Source organism: Larus michahellis, chromosome 2 (genome assembly GCF_964199755.1).
Source record: "Larus michahellis chromosome 2, bLarMic1.1, whole genome shotgun sequence".
In the NCBI taxonomy this organism is placed as follows: domain Eukaryota; kingdom Metazoa; phylum Chordata; class Aves; order Charadriiformes; family Laridae; genus Larus; species Larus michahellis.
The window spans coordinates 142,936,613-142,958,207 of NC_133897.1; the positions used below are offsets into that span (position 1 = coordinate 142,936,613).

Here is a 21,595-nt window from a genome sequence, read left to right on the forward strand (position 1 = left end):
GCAATTAGCCTGACTAATGCTTTGTGTAAATCCTCCAAACCCTGTTACTTCATTACTCCAAACCCTGTTACTTCAATAAATGAACCATTGATCCATTGAGAAGCTGCTTCGTTCCGGACATCTTTATCTCCTCCTGGCCATTTTTTTGCCCTGTGAAAAATAAAAAGCTGAGATAGCTCTGCTTTGGTATCAGAACTAGCTTTTCTTTCAGCCTCTTCTTCTTGAGCAACACGGTGAGCTGTGAGGTGGTTGTCTCCTGGAAGAACTGGACATTCCATTTTGATTTTCTTCCATTCTCGTTCTGCAAGGAGAAGTGCAACAGCAGAATGACATCAGTTTGTCACCAAACTCCACACTCACCTCCTGCGGCTTCGTTCTTTAAAATTCCTCCAATCTCTTTGTGAAATGGCAGACTCTATATGCTGCTTAGTTTTTCCAAGGTTCAGCGAAACGAAGCTCTTTCTTTGTAGCTCACATTTATAACTCACCTGAACAAACACCTTTTAGGGAGAATTCGGGCAAGGCACGAACTGTGCTGCAGGGCTGTCAGCTTTTATCTGTTTTTTTTTAGTGATTCAGAATAAGACAACAGAATCAAGCCTATTGTTTGACTAGTCATGTATTTATTTGCGGTTTTAACATGCAAAACCAGTATAACGATTATAGAAGTTAGAAAAAATATAGCACTGAAAGAAGTATTCATGCAGAATGAGGCTTCTACTTGAACTATCCTCCACAATCACCAGTTAGTTGATTTCTCCCAATATTTATAGTTCATCATTACAACTGCCAAAACTGGCAACCACCAGGATTGTTGTCTCAATTAAGGACAGTAAACAGATTGTCCCTTTTTTTTTTTTTAATGAAAAAATCTAAAATGTAATACTTCACAGTTTAACATGTTTATTCACTTAAACAAGCTAAAAAATAGTGGTGTGACATCTGCTTGAGAGACACTAGTACCTAACATTTTGGCTGTCTCCCCACCAATTTGATTATGATTAAGGGGGGGATGAAAGGAAGAGTAGAGGATTCTGTCAATTAAATGCATTGATGAACTACAAAAAATACTGTCTGACTTTTGGAAAAGTGTAAAAATACATCTCCAAAAGAATGTATTACAGCAAACTAAGAGGATGATGGGGAAAAGTGTTGCAAAATATCTCCGTCGGCTCTTTCAGGGAAAAATATTGTAAGCATAAGATCACAGACAATCTTTGCCAGTTTATTCATCTCATGGATTCATTTCCCAAAGTGCAGGCATAATCCACTACAAAATCTTTTAAGAAGCAGTTCCAACATCACATTTCTGCTGTCTTATTGATGTGCCATATTGTTATTTTCTTAGTCATACGCACCACTAATTATTATGCTACTGTAAGTAAAACTTGAAATGCGATCAAGATCTGTAGTATCCTGTTTGTTGGCACTCTAACTTGCCTCGTCTGCATTTCAAGTACCGTCCTTTACTGAGAATTGTCCTGAATCCATTTGACCTTCACCAGCTGGCTCAGTTGTGCCTTACAGGCACAATCCCATATCAGAGCAAAATGAATCATCGCTCTGCCGGTAGCTGCTAGCAACATTTTCCTCCCTGAAAGGGCAGCATTCAAAACTTGGCCCTAAGTCAGCAGATAAGCCTCTTCCATGGTAGCAATTTTCATGGAAATGGGATGAGCGGTTTTGCAAGGCTTTCACTGTGCCTTCGTTTCATAGGGTTGTTTAAAAAAACATTTGTTTTCAAACACAACTTGTTAGGTCAACTACTCTAGATGACACCTAAACAGATGAGTTTGCTCATGTTGCGTATGTTCGCAGTTATGTGTCGCAACGTAATCATAGAATGGTTTGGGTTGGAAGGAACCTTAAAGATCATCTAGTTCCAACGCCTCTGCCATGGGCAGGGACACCCCCAACCAGACCAGGCTCTCACAGTCTATGTGTCGTCCCTGCTGCCACTGGTCTGATGCATGGAAGGAGCTATGACAGATACTGAATCACATGATGTCTATATGATACGCAACAGTGAACTTTAAATAAAGCGTTCTTCAAGAAAAGTTTAAATATATCTCTAGGGTCCATTAGGGAAATGCTTAACATGCCTCCTAAGCTTCCAGTAAAATATATTTATGGACTCTAGGAAATAGAGTTAAAGCCCTTTCATCAGTGGCACTAGTAAAACTACTATATCGAGGCTTCTGTCCTGAGATGCTCTACATGCTGGTTCTGCTTTTGTAGGATCAAAGGGGAAAATGAAAACTGCTGAGGAAAGATTTACTGAGCAAAATCACTGCTGGAAGACTGTTGTGCCTTCCTAGCCAGAGACTCTTCCAGATGGGACATCCGCTCCCACCCACAGCGTGAGGACTCGGTATAGGCATCTCCTCCACAGCCTCTGCTGGAAAGAAATTCCCTCCACAAGCAGAGGGAAACAATGATACTGACATCTACCCTTTCCCCAGAGGTGAATATCCTTGAAAAAATCTGCCCTGTTAAGCCAGGGCTGCTGTGTGAACAGCTTGATCAGCAATCTTTCTTTGAAACAGGTGTATAAAATTATTACTTTTATAATAAAGTCAATCTGTCTGAAGTTGATGGGAGCTACATGGAACAAGTTTGCAGAAAGACATCTGTTCTACTGGTATCAGGTAGGATGCCAAGGAAAGTTCTCTCTATTGTCTTTTAAGTATTCATAGGCTACGCTTAGTTTTAATACGAGCTTAGGGGCTAGAAGTGCCTAGAATAATCCAGGTATTCTAAAACTGTTGAGTATCACTGCTCACGTTTGAACATCATGCTGTTTAGATTGCTTTAATGTCCTTTCAAGTGTATATATAATTCAGTGTGACACGTCCAACATTAATAAGAGCACAAAAATAGTAAAAATACATTTATTATTAAAATAGACACTAAGCAGCTCATACAAAGATAGATGGTCCAAAAACCAAGAGGCATTCAATCTGAGATACAATTGAGGGCAAAACAAGTCACACGTTTGCAAGACTGAAATCAGTCTCTACTTTAAAATACCAGGCATGGACAATGTCGTGCTCCAGAACGCAGAAATAACTTCAGGTCAGTTTCTGATTTTCCCTTGGAGTAAATCAGTTGTAATTTCAGTGAACTCAGGGGAATCATAAATTAGTACGCTCAAAATCAGACCTCACTGCTAGTATCGTTGTGTTTGTGCCTTCTAGAAAACCAAGGATGAATAATTTGATGAGAAGTGGGAGCTTTTATCTTAAAAATACTATTGAGATAGTCCCATTAAAAATTATTGCACTGATAAGGGAAAAAGTGTATTTGCTGCAATATTTGCCATGTATTTCTATGTACACTGAACAAAAGTCTATCCAGTTTATCTAGGCAAAAGGAAATTTTCTTGTTACATGAGAATATCTTTCATGTGAATGAAAAGGCCTAACCTAAAGACAGCCAACAAACTGCAAACTATGGCGCTTGTGGGCAATATAGACTGATAAGCCACAAATCAGGGAAGCTGCTTCAATCACACATATATGCACTTCAGATTTTGTCTATGAGTCATAATTATGGGAAATGTAATCCTCCTATTCTAGGATTTTCATGTTCACAAATTTGACAGTAAGAACACCTCGCTTCTTCAGGTAACTGATTCAGAAAGCAAGTTACAAGACAACCCGCACGAAGCGGATAACGACACATCATCCTCAGGACACGCATCACCCCGAGAGCCTACGTGCAGACATTAAGAAAGCAATCCTTCCAGTATTTTATGGAATAAGAAAATTGCTCATGCAAAGTAACGGGAGAGGTCTGCAGCTTCTGTGACATGTGGTGTGGCACTGGCGAAGTGAAAGGCATGTCACATCCAAGGAGACAGCTTGTGATACGCTTTTCTCTCCGCTGAAAGTCGGGCCATGTGTCAGATAATGCTTCGCCATAAACGCAACATGTTGCTAAGCGTTTGGTCATGTGTTTTGGATTAGCAGACTATAGGTCATATGAATGCGAAACTCTTAGGATTTTGTGTCCGTAACAGTCATAATTAGAAAATGAGAAAAATTTGCACTTATATGTCTATGCTTCTTTTTCATATCCTTCTTGGAAGACTTGTACTCTGAATTTCTAGAGGAGGTGTTTTGCATTGCATAAAGTGAATGAGGAGTACGACAGATAAGAAGTGGACCCTTAGAGACTCATAATGTATATGGTCATAGTTACTGTATGGTTTAAAAATTAACTGTATTGATCTAAGTTCCTTAAGTGGTGATAATGGGACCGTGTCAATTTAAAATAAATATATTTTCCATTATAATACTTGCTATGATTTGTATCCCTTTGTCTTCAAAATCATTGTAAGAAATATTAGTCAGGCATTTCTGGAACAAGTCAGTAAATATCTCAATTGCAACTAAACCTAACATTCAGCCCTGAAATTGGTATCAAAGATAAAGCTAGTTTGCTAATAGAATTTCAGAATTATTATAACTTTTCTAGAAGTCAACCTGCCTAACTCCCTTGCCACATTCGGCACCAATGGCTCTATGCTTTTTTTGGTATCAAAGTGAATCTGAACTAGAGAAAGACTGACCACATTTGTAAAGCGATCAAAAATGAACCTTTACAACCGCAAAGCTCAGTTATATGCCAAAGCCAAACCGGAACAGGATAAAGCCAGGATTCTACAGCTCCCTGCAGCTGCTATGACATACCGACTTCTTCAAGTGGCTTGTGGTTATCAAAGGGATCACAAATGTTATCTACAGTGCATATTCTGAAAGGTACTTTGCAAGAACTGAAGGATGTCATGGAGCCAAGATTTTCCCAATTATTACTACACACGAAAAAACAAAAAGGTTTCTTATTACGTACAGATTCTCACATTAGTTTGATGACTAAAATGATTGTATAACTGGAAAGCAATTTTTTTACAACATCCCCCTAACAGGTAGCGCAAGCTGATACCACAGCCAGCAGGAAGAGTATAATTAAAATACGATTTTGACTTTATATTAATAATAAGAGCAATACACTAATTAAAACCAACATCGACTGAACTTTCTATTTACACTAGTTCAGACAGCACAGGAGGCAAAGAACTGTGTTTCAGAGGCATATGTGAATGTTAGAGCTTCTGTCATCCAGGTGCCATTTCTGACAGAACACATGTGTGCCGAACAGTTGGCAAAAGAATGAAAAAGATTACTGCAGATATATGGGCACACAGAATCTGGGATGACATAAAATTAAGTCCATATAGGAGGTGACAGACTGCTTCTAAAAAGGTTTTTTTTTTCCTACAATTTCTTCCATCTTCGTGCGTGCGCGCGTGCACACATGCACAAGAAAGATTAAAAGGGAGAGAAAGGATGAGGGTTTTTTTTGATATATTTTAAATACAAATCAAGAAAAGATTTTTTTTTTATTTGGTATTTCTGTTTTCTTTTGGGAAAGGAAAAGGAACCTAATTTGGCTATTAGGAAGCTTTGATTCCTAAATTTAGTCAAGGCAGATTCTCCTCCTGTGAAGTCAGCATCAATACCCATGATAATAATAGCACCTGTCTTTTGACATCAAAGTTCTCTGCCTGAGAAAAAAATAATGTAAACAATAAACTTCATGTACTGTACTGCTGCTCCTGGCTTTGGTGTTAACCAAACCCACTTGCTGGCCATAAGTGTTCTCTTATTTTGGAGATCTGGAATGTAAAAGTGACGGACATATTGCAAAACTTTCTTATGAATTTGGACTGCAAGAAATGGCATCGTTTACTGTCTCACAGTGAAGGGACTGTGTGTTCCTACGTAGTCTTGTTCAAGCTGAAGAAATCCTGATGATAGATTCATTGCATCTGCTAGTTTTCATCTGGATCCAGATCAAGGTCAACTTCATTGGAAATGTTAAGATAAAAGAAAGCATAGAAAGCCAACAAAAATACCAGTATGGCTGCAAGGACAAGGGCAACTTCCTGTAGAAATAAGAGAAAAAAAACAACACCACAAAGCCTGTTAGAAATAGTAGCATATTTTCAGATAAATCAGGAATAAATATTATTTCCATTCTATAATGCACATCAAAATAACATCAGACATATATAATTGCATAAGGCACTGACACTTTAATGATTTCTTCTTTGCGATTACCATTTCAGAATGTTATAAAACCCATCCACTTAATAAAGATTCTCAGAAGTCTGATATACTGCCAGATACAGGATATTTGGCTTAAAGATCTTTGGTCTGACCTAGAAATAGGAGCTTTACATCCTTTTATTATGCTATTCCTTCCTTTTTAAAAGAAAAGACAGAATTCACAAACCACAGTTTTGAACACAAATTTAAGTTATGAATTTACACTGTGAATTTTGATGTTTTCTAGCAATATGTTACTGCTTTTTGCCAACAAATTTGTAATTTTTTAATGAAGCAAACACAGTATGGTGGAAGTCAATGAAAATTGCTACCTCTACCTCCCAACCTCCTGGCATGCATTACAATATAGAGCTACAAAATCCTTCAGAATTGGATGAAAGTTTTCTTCCTTCCCCTCTGCAATAAGGCAAAAAGCACAACAATTTGCACTTGCCTCTCTTCCCATAAAATATTGCAACTTGCTGCATCTTCCTTAATTAACATAAAAGAGTCTTCCAAAGTATACATGATTTATAGCAGCTTTCAGAAGCAGAAAAATGTTTTTGTACTACACGTCACACTCATTATGTGACTGCCTATCATCATGTTCTATCTTAAGGCTGGACTCTGTTAAGCTCCAACTTTAGATCTCAGATACAATAAATCACAGTATGATCACCCTCTTTATAACACTACTTCTTTCAAAGTCACAGTATTTCACATTTTTAAGTTTTTATTTTCCTGGAAGGCACAGCACACTTCCTATAGTGTTGACTCTCATTTTGCTAGACAATGAAAGAAGAAATATAAATTTGAGAAAAATCCTTATGTTCCTTCAGCTCACAGAAAGTGCCACTTCCACAGCTAAAAACACGCACTCCTTCATTCCTTATCATCATGATGTATTTTTAAAATCATGCTCAAAAGGAACAGGTTAGTTTGTAGCCCCCAAAACCCTTTTCCCTCTACAAAAAGAAGCAACAACCTCCCCTCCAAATCTCAGCTTCATATTAACCTACAAACCATCCGCATCAGAAGAATCCAGCTGAATACTTAAAAGGAGAGAAAAAAACAGTTCAGCGACTTTATAACAACTAATCTGAATTGGTACAGAAGATGTCACGTCAAATCTACTCTGCCAGTGGGACTGAAAGGAGATGCCTACACCACATCTAGACAATCAGACATCCTTTACCACCCAAGGGGAGCATCTCACCCTCTTTGGTGTAAGATTCATCATGTCCTCTAAAGTTGTCAGATGAATTCTTCCTAAAAATGCCTATTTCTCCCCTTAGACTAGAAGGGGAATGGAGATGATATCTCTGGTGTGGAGACCTGCAGTGTAGGATGAATTCCATCCAGTATCTCTAGATCGGTGGCGGCTTTGTGACCAACTTTGTATGTCCACTGCCATGAAGGAGTTAAAACTGTGCTAGCTTCATTTTTTAAAGTCTAGCCCATAATCTGGCATTCTTCTATAGAACAGCATTTCATTTGCATTTACATGAATGCATTATATAGTTTATCAGAATGTTGGATCAATAATTCAACATATGCCATCTAATAAACTTTGAAATACTACTGCCTAGTTGGCATATGCTCTATAGGAGTCTTTGTTCTATAGAAACCTTCGCTTTACATTTTATATGGATGATTAATTGAGATGTACTTTAAATTTATTTTACCACATTAAAATTGCTCCTGTAAATTTGCTGAGGCTGTTTGCTACAGATTTCAACTACATTTTCCTCTTAGAATTATATCATCCTCTGAACCTCATCCTCCTGATTTCTTATGATTTGATTAAAAAAAAAAAGAAAGTACATCTAATTCACTAATATATTAAAGGAAAGTGATTTTTGCTTTGTTGCAGTTGCAACACGTCAGTATCTCACAAAAGGGCATGGCAGCATCAGACAGGTTTCATTTATTTCCTTGTATCCACAGCTGTGCTCCCAGACCCATCTGGCCACACAGCTACTAATCTTAAGAGGATGTAATAAACAAGTGACATACAACTGCAAGCTCCATCTGCTCAGGAGAGTGGACAACAAAACCGTACAATGCAGGCACCGTTCACACTTGACACAGAGAGCAAATTCATTCCAGTATTAAAAAGTTTTCTTCCCTTGTTTGGATGCCACGCTTGCCACCCTTTCTGCTTTACAATAGGTTCACCTTTCTGTTCGTTCTCCCCCGTCTCCCCATGAAACGCTGTGGTAGCAGCAGCAAAATCTGGGGGGATGTTTGCATTAAAGATTTGTTTTCTAGGAAGCGGAACTGTGAAAATCCTGGTTTTTATTCTCAGGCTGCCCAGTAACTGCTTTGACAGGAGTAGTTCTTTAATTCCTCCGCCTAAGTTTTACAGCGAATAACACTGAGATAACAATACCGCTTTCCTTACACAGGCATTAGGAACTGGGTGGATCAATATTTATTAATACCGGGAATGAAAAGGTTATTGAAATTCCAGGTTTGTGAATTATGCAAGAACCTTAATTTTGAGTTACTGAAGAAGGCAGAGTAACAAAAATCTAAAATAAACAGCCTAACGAGGGACACCTGGCCCTCAGCTAGGGATCTGTAGTCTCTTAAGAATTGTATCCAGTTTATGAACTTTTATAAACATAAATTTTGCAATGTAAATAGCAAATCAGATGCTACACCACTACACTGTCTTTGCAACAACAGTATATATTGTCATTTTAATTTGTTTTATACTTATCAGGCTTTGCTATTTGTATTTTAAGCCATGCATAGAAATGAAATGTTAAAATACTCCCCGCTCGGAATGTACAGCTCCCTTTCTCTTGCACTTTATGGATCAGCCCCATCATCCCTCTGCGAAATCCATTTACTCAGAAGATTTCACCATGAATAATTAACCAATATAGAAAAAGTCCTATAGAAATAAACTTAAAATGATCACAGGGCTGCTTCTCCTTTTTGTTCTCTTTTATGACACGGTACAGAACACTAGGAAATAACATCCCTGCTCTCAAATCCCCAAGTACAGTCAAAGAAGCCTTTAAAAGGAACAGAATTTTCTATTATATTCTCTTATATTTAGAATAATGTCTGTAGAACCCTACTGATTTTACCTTGGTTAAGTTTTTCAAAAACTTTTCCATAAAGGAAACACACGCCATTACATCATAACGTACATTTAATTCTCCTATCATTTTTGTCAGTTTTAGGTCTCTCATGCAAAAATACTTGGATAATGTCCTCAGATTCACCCTAATAGAGCAAGTTGCAGAGTTGGGATCTAAACAAGATTAATCAGGAGATGAAAAAATAGGGCTGAGGAAAAAATGTTGGTTATAATAACACAAATCTGGACACTGTGTATGACAGCATCATATCTTACACATACAGAGAAATATCACACTTTTGGGAAATTTTGGATTTTTAACGTATTTTTAATTGTCCTCCAAAGAGAATTGTACCTTTTTTTATCTGAAAGCAGCTTAAAACCAGGTGAAAGTGTACTACAAATTGCTGTCTTTGAAATGCTAAACTATCCCTAGCTATTTCTGAAAAGAGATGAAAAGAAAATCTTGCTGACCAAGGATACCTGTAGAAATAAAACAAACACACATGGACTTGACAACCAACCTTTTTATCCCGTATAATTTCTAACTGGAAGACTTTATCTCCATATTCACTGGGACCATTTTTTAGAGTTTCAACAAAATCATATTTAAAAATGGATGTATACTTCCTTAATGCAGCACATTCTACATCTAATACAACGTAACAAAAGTAATTTATTAACTTTTATCAGTAATTTTTATGTTATAAATTTTTAATTGTAAAAATTTCAGATGGAACAAAGATCATAATTGTATCAAATAATGAGAACAAGGTACTATTACAGAGTCATCTAAGAGGTCTGGCTATGTGATCCCAAAGCAACAGGATTCATTTTAATGCAGATAAATGCAAGGTAATATATACAGGTATCAAATATGTAGTTAGTACTTACAAAGTGGAGGACTCTGCCTTGAAAAACTGTGATTCTAAAAAGGTCTTTGCATGTAAGGGGTAACCGCTCCCTCAGTGTGATCTCTGCATGTACAAAGGCAGAGGGATTTCCAGTAGGGTGATGACTGGTATTTATTTTATCACAGAGAAGAATGAGAGGTAGTTTGGTTACAGCATATAACTATATACACCATACACCTGTATTTAAGTAAGGCGCTTCACAGTGTGGGGTCCTTCTATCTTATTTATAAGAACCTCTCACGGTCCAGCTGCGGTTAGATAAGCTCAGTCTTGAAATAAGATGCCACTTCCCAGGAGCAAGAATGATTGAACATTCCAGTTACCTCTTGGGGAAAATATGGATTTCCATGGCTGGGAGGCTTTTCTGGTCAGATCTCTCAAAAAAAGTGCATTTTTATTTAGCTGTTGGGAAGAATACTTCAACTTGGGCTTGTGTGAAAAGGAGGTCCTGGCTGCCAGCCTTGGAGTGGGTGAACTCAGCTCTCCGGGCTGCTCCCCTCCTTCAGGACCTTAGGAAGACTGGGATTACTTACATGGTCAGTGCTATATTCCGAACCCCTCAAGAACCAGATTGTTAAAAATAATGGCACCTCATGCTTCAGACTTTTCCGTATAGGATCAAAAGCAGTTTCCTTCTTTTTCAGGAAATTTTCCTCCAATTGTATTGATTTAATTTCTGGGATTTGAGGTTTGGTTGTTGCCAATTATCCTTTGAAGTGTTAGAGATTGGTCATAAATAGAGGACAAAGCCTGAGAAAGACGGACTACTGCTCCAAGATGGTACAGAAAATGCTCCTGCTTGGTGCCTCTTGTTCACATGCTCAAACCACCACAATTACTGTACTTATGTGGACAGGTCAGGCCAGGGTCAGATGGGAGCAATCTGATTTTGTTTTTCTCTTTGTATGGGTTTTTTCCCCTCCCATTTCAAGGTAGTTATCAAGGTCTGACTACTGGGATCACTGGGAATCCACACTCTGTTCACTGGTGGCACATTAAGCTGCCCCGCTCTTTATGTGAGTCACATAAACTGGTTTGAAGACCCCGTGTTTTGGCCATTATAAAGTGCTTGGACTTCCTAGAAAGTATTTGGCTGAAATTTTATGATCTGTAACACATAGAAGACCAGATCTAATGATCTAATAGTCCCTTGTGGCCTTAATTTCTGCAAAGCTATGAAACTATATTCCCAAATTATCTTGGCAAAGTAGTTCACTAACTTAGCAGATTACGAGCAGCATGAAATCAGAGAAAACCCTTTGCCAAAATACACTAGGAATGTCTTGTTATCTATTCAAACATAACTTGTTCCAGATGAGATAAACTCTTAATAGTGAGCTAGCCAGCTACACAATAGATTAAGGAGATATGCAAAAGAATGACAGACTGTAAAATCTCACTTTTTTAGGAAACATTTTTTCCTTAGCTCAATCAGTGTACTACGTTGCTAATCTCTACGGAGTGGTATTCTGCAGTCAATTATGTCTTTGCAAGTGGGTGTAAAATACTACTGTTCAGACTTGTGTCTACCTTTCAACAAGAGAGAAATCTTCATCATCTAGCCCACGGACCACTGATTCATTCTTGCAGCCTGTGAAAAAAATCTTTTCCCAAGAACTCCCATTACTTTCAGCCTCGGCGTACCAAACCCCAGCTATCTGGGGCTGAGTTTCCACATTCCTCAAAACATTTTCTGCTTGCCGCCCTCCTGCCGGCACCTCTTCCTCTCCCACCGAGAGTAGCGTTAGCCCCGATGGTGCAGAACCCTTGCTGCTCCACCTGGCCAGGGCGAGCAGATGGGCTTCCACCAGTGCGAGCCCCCCACGGGGGGACAACAAAACAACCACACAGAGAACGTTCATAGGCTCCCTTTTTGGTACTGCTACGAAGAATTTTGTCTTATCCAAACACCGTGAGACGTACAGCTTACTACTTTCTCTACGAGTTGTTCCTCGAGAGAGGGGTCCTGCTTTTCCAAGAGATACCATGTATTTTGGCACTGTCTGCATTGGTGCCACATATAAAAACAGAGCCAGCACAATAGCTCTGCTACAATATTTAATTTTAAAACATGTTTAAAGAGCAAATATTACACACCAAATACTAGCATGGTCACCCTGCTTGAATTAACTTTTGATAGTTATTAGTGCTTAGCTGCTTCTCTGACATTATCAACGTGGATAAAATCTCTCATTGGGGAAATTAAAAAATACTAAATGCCAGTGACTGAAAGAAACTTTGTTACTTTAAACCTTGCATTAAAATGACAAGGCAATCAAAGTTTGACAAGACAAGCTAATTAGTATGCCAGCAATGAAATGTGAAGGATCTCCGGGGGATTGGTTCGGAAAAGTTTTATGTCATTTATAGGGCCTTTTTTTTAAGGGAATGTTGTCAGCTCTCATGGTGAAATACACAACAGTTGAATTTCATTACCTTCATAGAAATTAAGGACTAAAATCCTTCACTATTTTCCAGTCCTCTTTTGCTTTTCCCCCTAAATACTACCTCAAGGTTACAGCCAGGAATATAAGCTCTTCGGGACACTAGTGCAAAACAGCTCTAGAGGCAGGTATTTCACAGAATTATAAAAATATTCCTCTTTCCCAGAGAGCTTGTACTTTTACATGTATGATAAGGATATCCTTCTCCTACAATATTTTTATTAACTGCAACTTAGTTTTTTATAAGGAAATGTTAATATATTTTGAAATGCTTTATACTGCATCATGTACTGAAACCTGGATAAACAAATAAAATGTATGGTAACTACATATATGTATGTGTTTTCTCAAAGACTTAGAAGAACTTTGGACCTTTCTATTTAAAGTGCTGCCTACTTATTTCATTGCACTGTAGTTACACCGCTTTTTTTCCCTCAACACGGATTGAAGTTAATCAACTGTCACAGCACAGAACCGGGGCCTACATCATATTAAAAAGCCTAAAATCCCAGGCTTTGGAAGGTGAACCATGTCACTCATCACCTTCAGAAAACTTTGTTAATAAGAAGTGACAACTGTGACGATACCTTCCCGAAGGAAGAGCTCAGGCATGCTCAAAAGCTCTGAATATTAGGAAACAATTAAAGGAACGCACACTCAAGCCTCAAAACAGCTTCAGGAAGGTACATAACCTGATGGGACCTGACTCTGCTGAGTCTTCTGATGGCCACAGACATGAGGAGCGGTTTAACACACTGCTGCCACACTCAGCAGGAGACTTCAAGAACTTCTTATTTCAAAATTTATCCAGAAGACAACAGAGGAGTATCTGGGATAGGTGTGGAGGAGGAAGGGAAGAAGATTGCTCCGGGACAGCTGGAGGAACTTAACAATGGACTGAGCAAAACAAGCCCTGCCTGAGAGAGGAGGAAGAGGTTACGGGGCTTCGCGACCCCTGGGGTAGGGAGGGCGATTTCCCTGCCGACACTCCAGGCACATCCACTGCCCACGGGGAAGCTCCGCTGAGCTGGAGGGATAGAGCAGGGTGAAGAATTGTCACTGCGAGACGGGAAGAGGTGCAAGTTTACCCCGAGACATTAAATATGCCTCGCTTCCCTGCCGAGCGCTGCAGGATCTGTCAGCAGAAGTGCAGAAGTTTATTCTACAGGGATCGCCCGTATTCTGGTGTAACGCTGAGTAAGCCTGAGGTTGCTGGCATTAAGCAGGCTCAGGGAGAAGGATGCACACAAAGGCCCTGCTCTCCTTCCCCCGAAAGCCTAACTTACCTAACTTACCAACTTAAGTGCCCAACTTACCTTCCCTTTTGCTTCAGCTGTGTCAGCTTTCCCCAGCAATTAGGAAGCAAAGCAAATGACTGCGATCTGTTTGGGGATGATCCACAGTCCTAATTTAAGGTCCAGGCGTGCAAAAAATGCTACAGCCGGAAGACAATATTTTAAAGAATTTCTTTCTTTTTTCTTTTTAAAGGCGGAGGCAGAATTGCAGACCTCAGACAGTGCACCCTGCAACCAGCAGAACCCCAGAAACCCAACATCCCACGGCCTGGGCAGCACGTGTGAGCCCTGATGGCAAAACTCATTCTTACCTGGAAGTCAGCTGGTGCTCTGCTATAACATGCAGGAACATATTTGTATAAAATGAACTCTTCTTGATTTCCTTACTCACTAATACTTGATTCTTGATTATACATACGATTACACGTATGCTTTCCTATTCTCCCTCATTTTTAAGTAAGCATTACTTAAGAAAATAATGAAAAAAACCCAGGTTTTGAAGGACCGAGGTTCATATTTTCCTCACTTGTGAAAGGCATGCAAAAAACTTGCACATATTAAAAAAACTAGGCTGTACAGTAAAAGTCTCCAAGTAGAACATCACGTTTAAAAGGTCATGTCATTGAAAGTAAAATGAAAAGAAATAGTAAAATTTAATAAGAAAGGAAGGAAAAAACATTGAACTCAAAAGGTTAATAATCTATCCTTTAAACAAAAAAGGCAATCTACTTTTTCTCATTAAAACCTGACACACAGCACTAACTGAGGAGATTATGTTGTGAAAACATACTGCATCGCACGGTAATGCTTGATCGAGATCAGCAATCAGGAGCAAAAAGAAAGCACTGTTTCGTGATTATAATAGCAAATTCTGGAAGACAACCAAATACATCATCTGGCAGCTCAACAGCTGTTACAGCTTGGTAGTAATACCTTGGCATTTGCTATAAGCTATAACTTGAAAAAATTGATTTCTCATCTGCCAGAAACAAGAAAATGTTCTCCTTTTAACGTTTCTGAAGTTTCTTTCACTAAAATACCTAGGTATTTGATCCACATTTTATTTTGCTCAGTTTTTACCCTTGCTGCCAATTTGATTCCAAAATAAGTGTGAGGGAAAAATACTGGATGCAACTTCAATAATGTGAATTCAGATACATCCCATTTTGATGACACACTGGATAGTAGATAGCACAAAATATTTTCCTTGCTCACATTGACAGCCGTGATCAAATAGTCATTATTAGACTTCATACATGCCTGAAAAAAGGACATTTCCAAAATAAAGTTCAGTACCTTTCCATGTGTTTTGCTGTTAGTTAAGCCTTCTTTTCCCAAGTCTGAGGCAATAAACAAGGATGTAGTCTGAGATAATGATGCTGAGAATTTATAATACTTAACAAACCCAGTCTTTAAATTACTCCTGGGTACAGGATAGGAAGAGGAAGAAGGAAGATGTTTATTGTAATTTTTATATCTATATGAAATTGTTAAAGCATTTGTTCTGTGCGTTGAGAGGCTCTCTGAAAAGATCAATTTTCTAAGCATACAGTACTTTATTAGTAAGTATGTACGCATCATAACAAGGACATGGACTACTTAAAATCTTTTAGCATTTCAACTATTCTAGTTATTTTAGGGTTAAGTAAAAGCAATCCATCATAAATATTTTAGATTCTGGCATTCCACTTAGATTTTGAAGTGTCATAAACAATATCTCTCAGAAATCAATATTCACACAGTACATCTACGGGGAAAAGATACAACACATACAGAAAGGTGGTATAAGCTATCAAATAGATCTCTACCTTTACGCCTAGTGCAGTTTTCTTGGCCTCTGCTTTTAATCTTGTAGCTCTTAACATAGGCCTGGTTTTCTTATAATCTTGTTTTCCTAGAGTAGAAAAGCACATTTAATGAAAATGATGCAAAAAGGATATAGAGACTGTCAGCAATTATTTCAGTTGAAAAGTCAGATCTAACATTTGAAAACACCTCACAGTCCAGCACTTCAAACAGGAGCTACTCTGTAAGACAGGGGCTCAATCCGTGGAACAACAGCCTTTAACACAGACAATGACAGCAACAAACAAGAGCCGACAAATCAGCGTAGAACCTATTACTCCAGAGGGACATCAAAATACACGTACGGACAGCCATCCACAAGTACAATGTTTATTAAAGTGTTCAGTAAGCATCAGACAGCAAGTAAGTAGATTAAAGATGGATGCCGTTTTCCCCTCACATTTCAATCAAAACAAAATTTTCATTATAATTCTTGTTGGTTAGTCATCTCTAATGCACGTATAAATGTATAATACAGGACATTATGTTGAGTGTAAATGTTTCATCATGCTGAACTGGAACATTATTTGCAAGCATCAGAACTCAGAGACATGCAGGTCAGCCCAAGTAAGTGCTAATAAAACCATTGCTTCACATCATCTGCTTGTGAAAACATGTTACACAGAATCTTCTAGAAGTGCCTTGGACTTACGGGGACTATGTCTTGCAGCCACAGAGTGCAGCCAAGTGCTTGGTTACTGTGAGTCCATACGAATTGAGTTCAGAGGACATGCAAGTACTTAGAAATGGCATACATCATTTATCTCAACTTAATAATAAAGCATAAAACACATGGGATATTTTTGCTGTCTGAAGGGCCTGTTACTGCTGTGCTATGTACTACTAACCATAGCTTCGTTAAGTCAACAGAAGTCATGGTACAGATACAGTCACAAAAGGAGGAGAAAGAAAAGAGGAATCTGTGAAGAAACTGGGCAGTTTCAAAGGGGCAGAGCCTCAGCACAACCACGTTGGCTTTTCAAAAAGTCCTTTCCATTTCCCCCCTAATGCATACATACCTTCTTGCCTGTTTCCAAAACTGAGCTACAATGCCCAAAGAAGAAGTCTTTGGCCATTTTTAAACCACTAATTTTACCTAGTTGTACATTAGCTTTCATTATTGTTATATTCAAATAATTTAACTTTTCCTCTAAAACTGTGTATGCAACCCTCCCATTTGCTCAAGCAGGAGTGAGCCTACATTCATAGTCAACAGTGCAATCTTCTCATTTTATGGGCACCTTCAAAACTGGGATATTATAGTGCAGTGGTGAAATTCTGAAGCATGAAGTGGAAAAGAAAGGTCTTTTCCAGTGATATACCAGATTCATGAAAACACACCTCTGCCTTTGCCTACTCTTTCTATCACTCTGCTCATATTCAAAGCAGAGCTCCTCTCTGTAGCATATTGTGGATGCTGAACTTGCATTACGAATTTGCTTTCACTGTATATTCTCTCCTCAGCCCTAGGAATTATATATTGTGAAGGTCTCTGTATTATCCTTTGGTTAGGTATTTTTCATAAAAGACCTGAAATAACTCAGAAGATACCCAATGACAAAAGGAAAAATAACTGAAACCATATTTATTGGAAAAAAAAACCCAAACAGCCAAACAAGCCATATATCTAAGGAACCTTCTTAGAGGACAGAGTGAAGAAAACATGACAAAATGACTATTTATGTCTGATGCTCCAATATATTCATCCGGTCAATGTATCCCATTTTCAGGACAGGACCACTGCAGCATTATTCCTCAGAAGTCAATGATATCTGATAATAGGACACATCAGGAGTACAGTCATCTTTTTGAACAGTTAGGGGAAGAATTGCAGGAACCACCAAAATGCCTAAGTCACGAGACAAAGCCAGCCAGAAAGCGAACGTTGTTTCTTCTCCCTGAAGTACTGCAGTCATACTTTTGCTAAGAAATAGTTAAGAGCTGTCAGAATTTCCATTATAAATGGCAGGAGTTAGTTTATAACTCATAAAAATTCACTCCAGGCTGAAAGCTGGCATAGACGTACCCCAGCCTTGAATTGTTTTGTTTGTTTGTTGGGAGCCAACTTTCAATAAAGTGATGCAGCTGTTCTTACTTACTTGCGAACATGCTACAGAAATTTATCCATCTGAGATGTTTAAGCATGAAAAATACCTTCGTTTAGAAGTATACAACTGGCAAGGGCTAAGTTCAGTTTCAGTTCTCATAATTCAGGTCTGCTGCTCTCCCATCTCGGGTAAGTAAAGCAGGACAGTCAGAGGTTTCCCTTCCAGTGATGCAACGGCATTAGGTAATGAAAACTAGAAAGCTTTTTAAGGCCCATTAGGAATAGTAAAAAAGTCAGTTACTGAAACACACCTCTCCTTCCTCCCATTGCCCATTCTCCCTCTTCCTCTCTGAGGCTCAACTGTGAAGATGACACAAGCAGGGGTAAATATTGCACAGGGGACCCACTCTGTGAATGTCATCTATCAGCAGGACCAAGTCTATTAAAGAAAAGGGAAGGCTTGTCGGTGTTCTTTCCCTTGGTTTCAAGCACTCTGCTACTGTTCATTCCAGTATGGTGGCTATGGCTAAGATTGGATTCTACTTATCTAGAAAATACTTCCAGATTTATATTAAATCTGATATGAACAACTAACCCCCCTATATAACAAATAGGCTATTTTAATAATGGCTCTAGAGCTGGTAGTTCTCCAAATCTATGCACCTGCCACTAATTTACCACTCTCCTTGCTTAAATGTGATAGCCAAAAGGAAAAAAAAAATGGTAGGGAAACGGTCTGAGTCCACCAAGTGCAAAAGTTTAAAAAGGGCATCTGCGGAGTTCCTTGTAATGAAAACCAGATTCAGCAATTGTACTAAAAGACTCTTAAAACATCTGAACTTTCTGAGGCCTTGGGAAAGACATCTGCACTACAGGACTATAAAGAACTATGAAACGCAAAGCCCCTACCACGTGAATACTGATCATTACCACCTGGAAAACAAGCAGAAATAAATAATACAGGCTCCAAACGTTCTTTTGGGCCTGCAAATTCAACCAGTTGGAATATGTATATTCACACTTCCAATGCCTTCTAGTTTTATCTCACTTATCCTGCAAGTTTTCTTATACACTTATCTGTCAGAGTCATCAGCTTAAGCTGTTTCTCCTTCCCAGGAAGTGACCATCAAAGCCAGTTAAGATGAACTTATCAGACAAAGCCCTATTTGTCTGCTTTACCCAATGTCTATTCAAGACACTGAGTTTTCCTGAGGGAACATACAAAGGGAAGAAGAAGAAGCCAAAAAGATAGAACTGTAAAATTTCCAGACCAAATCTTACTTTTTGTATTACTTAAGCAAAATCCTTTCCTCTTCTACTCCTCATTAATGTTATCAATTCGTCATCTCATCTTTTCTCTCAAACTCCAGTGTCAGCTTTCCTTAACTTTTTTTATAACTACCACAAATTCCTTTTTTTTTTTTTCAAATTTTCCACTTCTTTCTTTACAACTTTTCCCAAGCCCATCACTTTCTTTCCATTTTTAAGGCCAAAGAACTAGTCCACGATATGGCAACTTTTCTTACTGACTACAGCCATTATCCCTCCGCTTGTCCTGCCTCCTGCCAGTCCCTCCCAAAACCAGGTGCGAAGATCATCCACCTTTCCATTTCAGTGCTTGAAGTTGCCTTTGCCCTTCAGAAGCTCTCCAGAGCTTACCTTTCATCCCGTCCCTTCCTTCCATCCTTCTTGCGCAGTTTTTGCCACTTTTTTGATGGCAAAGTGGCCTCAGTAGCAGCTGAGTTGTGCCCTCTTTCTAGATCCTGCTTGGAAAACTTTCCACAGGTAGAAATGAAGACTATTCTACTAGCTGTAGGATTAGAAAAGGGTAGATAAGGGTGAAGTATAGGGACTTTTTGAGCTACTAACCACAACTACATTGTGAAAAATGCCAAAGTGTCTCCCTCAGAGCAAATATCAGGGATTTGTACAATATGCAACAGGAGTTTGTTTCTCCTCATGTAACTAGGATTAAAAATCTATGGATTTCACAGGAATTTTTGTGATTCATCTCTACTCACAAGGGAAACTGAGGTCCCATGTATCTTCTATTTGATAATTTTAATAACAGATTAGAGATGACCTGATCTTGTATATTCAGTATTCTTTTTAACTATACCTCCAATGACACCATGATTAGTGTCTTAGCCACTTAGTAAGACATTTTCCATACAGTAGCCATCCACTTCATGTGTTAAAGCACTGTTTAAGGTGTAATAATGGGCAATGGGCACAAACTTGAGCATAGGAAGTTCCACCTAAACATGAGGAGGAACTTCTTTACTCTGAGGGTGGCAGAGCACTGGAACAGGCTGCCCAGAGAGGTGGTGGAGTCTCCGTCTCTGGAGACATTCAAAACCCACCTGGACATGTTCCTGTGTAACCTGCTCTAGGTGAGCCTGCTCTGGCAGGGGGGTTGGACTAGATGATCTCCAGAGGTCCCTTCCAACCCTATGATTCTATGATCCGTGCAAAACTTAAACTAAATAATACATATGAGCTAGACAAGTTCATTAAGTTCTGGGTGACCATTTTTTTTTACAGTCTACAGAAAGAAATACTGTGACATTAGCAGGTAGTATGCATAACACTGTACTTTTGCATACATACCGAGCTCCGTTACACATGTAACTGAGAATGTAACATGCTGAGCACTATATTTAAGAAAACTGACTACATTTAAGATTGTGTTTAAAGATGCTGCCGTTTAGGATACAGCCTGAACAAATCTACAGAATAACTTCGCGACAAAAAAAAATTAAGATTCACAACTCTTCTAGATATTTACTCTTTCATTCTAACAATAGCTCATTACTGGAATTGAATACCAGACTAAAGACTGCCTCTCTGCTTTTCAATTCATCAGGCTTAAGCAGAAACAGGACCGCATCTTTGGCCTTTGTTGATGCTGCTGTCCAAGCTTATTATCATATGAATATCTAGTTATTGTTTTATAAATGTTCACATTTCGGAAGCTCCCTGCTTTCTTTTCTCTCAGTAGACTTTACAATATCCACCTTCATTATCATCATGTGGCAGCATTGCTCTTCGCCTGCATTTGCTACTTTAAAAATTAATGCACTGCTATTTTCTGAATACTGTACTGTGTAAGCTGCTTATGAGTACATTATGCTATCAAGCAAGCACATGCAGAAAAGCTTCCTAAACTGTTATTCTTTCAATGAAAATACAGCTGGTTCTGCTTCAAAGGCACTTCTTTTCACCTGCAAATGGACTTGCTCCTACACTTATTCCTCAATTCATTGTCTTTTATTTGTGTCTGCAAATCTTTAATTGCCTTTAATTAGAAAAAAGTAAATTCAGTGCTTTAATCTTGCAAATACATTCAATCATAATTCTGTCTGGGATGAATACCAAGTTCTATTCACTGACTGATCTTTATAACAAAGGTATATAAATTTATTGTCCGTTTATATAGACCACACCAATTAAGCCACAATGGAAAAGCAAATAGATAAGAGTCAAAATATTTGAAACGAGAAATGTGCAATCTAAATTTAATTACTCAGACAAATTATTTGAAGATGAGTTATTTACAGCATGCCAAAAAACCTGACAGATAGTAAAATTTGCTAATCAACATTACAGGTTTAAAATTCCTTTCAACACTTTAACTATAATTCGTAACAACCAACAAACTGCTGTCCTGAATCTTTCTGTGCTGGTATTATAGTCATAATCAAAACTTAGTAAGACATTTTCCATACAGTAGCAATCCACTTCATGTGTTAAAGCACTGTTTAAGGTGTAATAAAACTACAAGTACTGGATAAATTTTAGTTACCAGTTGTAGTTTAAATAAAGTACATTAACGTAATTGAT

The 21,595-nt window shown here is 38.4% G+C and overlaps 1 protein-coding gene across 3 annotated transcripts in view; it reads right to left on the bottom strand.

Moving 5' to 3' along the window:
• Positions 1-609: 609 nt before the first annotated feature.
• Positions 610-21,595, bottom strand: part of TRIQK (triple QxxK/R motif containing) — a 63,745-nt gene continuing 42,759 nt past the window's right edge. For 2 of the 3 annotated variants that reach the window (XM_074577425.1, XM_074577423.1), the window contains 2 exons: positions 15,669-15,754; positions 5,430-5,950 (listed from right to left, as the gene is read on the bottom strand). In XM_074577425.1, the coding sequence (XP_074433526.1) occupies positions 5,837-5,950; positions 15,669-15,754 (200 nt within the window). In that variant the 3' untranslated portion in view covers positions 5,430-5,836. Of the gene's footprint in view, positions 5,951-15,668; positions 15,755-21,595 lie in introns of all 3 variants that reach the window. The other variant, XM_074577424.1, reaches the window with a different exon arrangement.